Source organism: Phalacrocorax aristotelis, chromosome 13 (genome assembly GCF_949628215.1).
Source record: "Phalacrocorax aristotelis chromosome 13, bGulAri2.1, whole genome shotgun sequence".
Classification (NCBI taxonomy): Eukaryota; Metazoa; Chordata; class Aves; order Suliformes; family Phalacrocoracidae; genus Phalacrocorax; species Phalacrocorax aristotelis.
The window spans coordinates 3,532,110-3,536,849 of record NC_134288.1 but is presented as its reverse complement, the minus strand read 5'-3'; the positions used below and the strand labels follow the sequence as shown (position 1 = coordinate 3,536,849).

At 47.7% G+C, this 4,740-nt stretch overlaps 1 protein-coding gene across 1 annotated transcript; it reads left to right on the top strand.

Moving 5' to 3' along the window:
• Positions 1-595: 595 nt before the first annotated feature.
• LOC142064298 (perilipin-3-like) lies at positions 596-4,420 on the top strand. The gene is made up of 7 exons (XM_075109057.1): positions 596-757; positions 1,525-1,720; positions 2,534-2,616; positions 2,856-3,111; positions 3,326-3,525; positions 3,659-3,787; positions 3,906-4,420. Exons 1-7 carry the CDS (start codon positions 596-598, stop codon positions 4,311-4,313), a joined length of 1,434 nt encoding a protein of 477 aa, XP_074965158.1. The 3' UTR covers positions 4,314-4,420.
• The last annotated feature ends 320 nt before the right edge of the window (positions 4,421-4,740 follow it).

The following is a 4,740-nucleotide window of genomic DNA, read 5'->3' as shown; positions in this document are numbered from 1 at the left end:
CTCCTCACCTCCAACAAGGCAAAAAGGTACTGCTGTCAAATTTTCAGGGGAAGATTTTAGGTGTTAAGGCTGTAATTGTTCTATGAACTCCTGGTTCATGTTTAGATGTTTTTTTACTTGCCTTAATTACAGAATGGGATTAGTCTTATTTAACATAAGGTTGCTTGTAGCCTGCCTGAAAGGTTAGTTATAGCTTGTGCTGGTTTTGAGGGGAAAAGTTAATTTAGGTTGGGGTGTGTTAACAGAAGCAGAGCAACTTTTTGAGCTGCTCCCTGCCCCCCCCCCCCCCCCCCCCCCCCCCGCTATCTGCTGTTATTAACTCTTCTAATGTAAGACTGGTTCTAAACCTTGGTGGGGAGAAAGGAGGTACTAGGTACCTTTTCTAAATATATTCATAACAAACACTATGGCCTCTCTGACAAGAGCTTTCCTTTGTAAGGAAGAGCTTTCTCCTTATTCCTCTGATACCTACTATTTAAGTTACACATAGTTTATGGTAGCTTTGCAAGTAGTACAGTTCCCTCCTTTCTGTCAGGGGAAGAGGCCCAGTTTTAGGATCTTGCCTTCATGGGTGCTAAAGGAACCTCTCCCTTTAATGAAGTTGGAGGGAAGGCTCACCAGCTGCTTTGTCTTTTTTTTCCTCCCCCTCTTCCTCAACCATGGTACTACTTGCATTTCAGCTGCAATGGCCTCTGCTATGCCTGACAAGGAGGAAGCTGCCAGGGGCTCCCTGGAGATGAAGGAAGAGGAGCAGCAGGTAGGGGCTCCATGGGAGATGCAATGAGTGGCAGCTCCTGGGTGCAGGTAGGAGGAGGCAGCCCTGCTGTGGCTGGGGGTAGATAAACCTCTGTGAAGGGAGGAGCATTTCCTCAGCTCAGGCTGTGCCCTGATGCCTCTCTGGAAATGTGAGTGGCAGCACAGCCAAAGCAGTAGGCCTGATGACCCTGTAAGTAATCTCCTAGGATAAGCAAAATAACCTGGCTTTTAGCTAGAGGATGTGTTTCTCTAACTCTAAATCAAGATCCTGGCTTCCTGCAGGCAATCATTCTGTCTAAAGGCTCCCATGTTTCAGCAAGTCCTGAAACCTGCTGCTCTTGCTTTACTCCCATGACCAGCAGCATGCTTCTTGCAGGCCAGTTTAAAGTCTGTCAATGTAAAACCAACCTGATCCTGTTCTGATAAAGCTTTTCCTGGAGGATTGGCTTGTTAAACAGGTATATGAGAGGAATTGGATATGGATATGGGTCCAGAAGCATTGAGTTTGCCCGCAAATTTAGCTGTCCCTTGGGTAGCATTGCACTAGAAGAAGACCTTGCTAGAATGGACCAAGCATAAGTGTCAATGCTCCACAGCTTGTTTCTCAAATGAATTGCAGACTTTAAAACAATTGTTCAAGAAGGGGAAGCCTTGCTTCCTCAGCTAAATTAGGCGACCTGACCAGGCAAACACAGAGGAAGTTCTGGGGTAACACTGCATAGGAAGTTGAGAGTCATGTTTAAATTTCATGGCTTTTATCTCTTCTAGGATGCAGTAGAACAGGTGGCTAACCTGACCTTGGTCAGCTCTGCATGTGACACGGTTTCTACAGCTTATGCCTCCACTAAGGAGAGCCACCCCTACCTCAGATCGCTGTGTGATGCAGCAGAGAAAGGAGTGAAGAGTGTGACTGAAGCCACAGCCAGCTGTGTGCAGCCAGTTCTGATGGCACTGGAGCCTCATGGTAATTCCCTGTGGAACGGCAGGTTTGCACCTGTCTGTGAGGGACTCTCTGGCTCCTCCCAGCTCTGGAAGGAGTCCTAGGATGTGGAAATGTGCCTCTCTATCACTGTATAAAGAGGACTACTCCTGGCTTACAAGTAAGGCTAAAAAGCAGGGTCCTAGTCCAAGCAGTGTGATGGAGTATTGCTCCCTGGAGCACCAGGACTTGACTCTGACTACCCTAAAGCTGATCTTGCAGGGTCCAAAGTATTAGACAGCAGTTGCTTATAGTTGGATTTTTACAAGCTTGTGGTGGTGATAGAAGCCTCTGCTTGTGGAAGTTTATTATGTCTGAAGGTCCTGTTTGCCATGGCCCTTGAAGAACATGACTATGGCTTCTGAGAAAGAGCTCTAAGCTCCTGGAGGGAGAGGGGACGTTCCTAATGGCAATTGTATGACAAAATGGTCCCTGTGACAGTCCTGAGTTCACTCTAAACCCAGAGTTGGCATCCCCCTACTGTCAGGTACTATATGATCCTTGGATGTGGAGGCTTGGCCAGAAATGAGGGCTCTGCATCCACTGTCAAGAAGCTGCAGGAGGGGGTCCCATGTATGTAGCTATGTCCATACAAGTAAAAATTGGTTGCTGTCAAAGTAAACAGAGCTATGAGGAGACTAAGATAAACTCAGCTTACCACAACATACCTGGCCTGGTGATCTGGACAGAGACTTTCACCTAGACTCCCTTCAGAGTAACATGTGCAGGAAGGTAGGACTTGGGAGACGGAATTGCAGGAAAAACAAGTTTAGACAATTCTTTTTTTTCTTCCCCCAGTTGCTGCAGCAAGTGAGTACGCCTCCAAGGGTTTGGATAAGCTAGGAGAAAAGCTCCCACTACTTCAAAAGCCAGTGGACCAGGTAAGAATAAGGGCTGTACTGTCTCTCACTGGTAGAGGGACCTGGTCCTTGCAGGGTTTCTAACCTTGGGAGTGAAGTTTCTTCCTCATAAGAGAGCCTGCTACCACTAGGTGCATAGTGCAAGCTCCTACAGGAGTAAATACTTAGCAGACGCTGTGTTAATTGTCCTCTTGGTGCAATTCAGAATTGGAGTGTATTGCATGACCCAGTCCCTTATCTCACATATGTCTCTTCCACAGATCATCTCTGACACAAAAGAGCTGCTGTCATCTAGAGTGGCTGATGCAAAGGATGCTGTGAGCAGCAAAGTGATGGAGGTGATAGATGTAACTAAGGAGACTCTTCAGAGCAGTGTGGAGGCTGCTGGATCTGCAGTGACCAGCAGTGTGGGGGTGGCTGTGGACTCCAGAGCGGGCCAGACTGCTGTAAGAGGAGCCGAAGCTGTGCTGGGGAGAACAGAAGACAACACTCTCCCCATCGGAAATGAGGAACTAGGTAGGAAAACAGTATATGTGACTGTTTTGTAATAGGAACCATCACACTGGGGATGGTCAGCCCAATTCCTCACCTTCCTTATCTGGAATGGGGCTAATGGGAAGTGCCATGCTGGAGGCTACCTTGCTCCTAGTCCAAGATGTCCTGATACTTGTTTACTCTGTGTGGTAAGCATCTGTGGTCAGCCACTTGCGGACACTGTCTCTTTCCTCAGCCAAACTGGCAGCATCTGAGGCGGGTGTAGATGTAGTGTCTGTGGAGCAGCAGCAGGAGAAGAGGAGGTACTTTGTGCGGCTGGGGTCTCTCTCTGATGAACTTCGCCTGTTTGCCTACCAGCATTCAACAGACAAAATGCAGCAGGTCTGGCATGGCATGCAGGAGGCCCTTGCACAGCTTCACAGCATCATTGAACTGGTAGGTAGAGCCTGATTTCCTGGCAGGAGGGGGACCAAATTGTTGGCTTGGTCTCAACTTCATAGCTATGATAGAAAGCTGTGCTGTTCACCAGCAGAACTGTCTGTCTTGACACTCTGATCTTCTGCCACAGGTTGAAGTGTTTAAGCAAGGATTTAATCAAAAGCTTCAGGAGGGGCAGAAGAAACTACACCAGATGTGGCTGGACTGGAGTAGGAAGTCTTCCAAAGAGAGTGGAGATGAAAGCTCTGCAGAGCCAGAGGTATCTCCTGGGGAGGGAAGAAAAGGGCTCTGGGCATCCCCTTGATATTTTTTTATTTAAAAAAAATCTTTCAGAAGTAACTCACTCCTCTCATCTTGTCCTTCCTGCCTCTTCCCAGGAGATGGAGTCTCTGGCCCTGCTCATGGCACACAGCATCACACAGCAGCTGCAGATCTCCTGCTGTAAAATAGTGTCTGCAATCCAAGGCCTTCCCTCAAGCCTTCAGGATAAGGTGAAACAATCTCTTAGTACCATAGAGGAGCTTCATGCTTCTTTCTCAGCAGCAAACTCCTTCCAGGACTTGCCCAGCAGTGTCTTGACCCAGAGCCAGAGGAAGCTGGTTGTGATCCAGGAGTACATGGAGGAGCTGCTGGACTACCTGAAGAACAACATACCTCTGTCCTGGCTGGTGGGACCCTTCTTTCCCAGTGAGGAGGAGGTGGAAACCTCACAGGAGGAGGAACCCTTGCAGAAGAAGGAAGCAGAGACAGTAGGGGATTGTGAAGCTTCCACCAGCCTTGTGTAAAGGATAAGATTATGAGCACAGGCCTGCCTGGTATGATTCTGAGGGCTTGTTCTTAGCTCTGTGTAACTCCACTCTGAGCTGTCACATCTTGAATGATTTATTGGGTACTGGATAATAAATCCTTAGGAGCTTCTAAGGAAGGTGGTGGAAGTGGCAGGGCCGCACTTAAATGCTTGTAGCTCTATTCAGGAATGGTGGCTGAGCTCTGGGCCACAAGGAGGAGAGCATTACAAATCTTCAGCTCTGATCTCCCTAGCAAGCTGTCTGTGGTATGTCCTTCATGAACGTATCCAGGCACTGCTAATAATATATACAATGATTTGTGTTGGTCTTAAAACACTCAGCTAGTATACAATGTAAAGAATTCTTTTCCTAGAAGCTGCTTGTACTAGGTCATAACTACTTAAAATAAAACTACTGCATGCAA

What these genes read in the sequence shown, in the direction of transcription:
- LOC142064298 (XM_075109057.1), top strand. Translation starts at nt 596, where the DNA reads ATGAAGTTGGAGGGAAGGCTCACCAGCTGCTTTGTCTTTTTTTTCCTC. An exon ending in CATCGGAAATGAGGAACTAG is followed by an intron (nt 3,112 to 3,325) that starts GTAGGAAAACAG and finishes CTCTTTCCTCAG; the next exon opens with CCAAACTGGCAGCATCTGAG. An exon ending in TTCACAGCATCATTGAACTG is followed by an intron (nt 3,526 to 3,658) that starts GTAGGTAGAGCC and finishes CTTCTGCCACAG; the next exon opens with GTTGAAGTGTTTAAGCAAGG.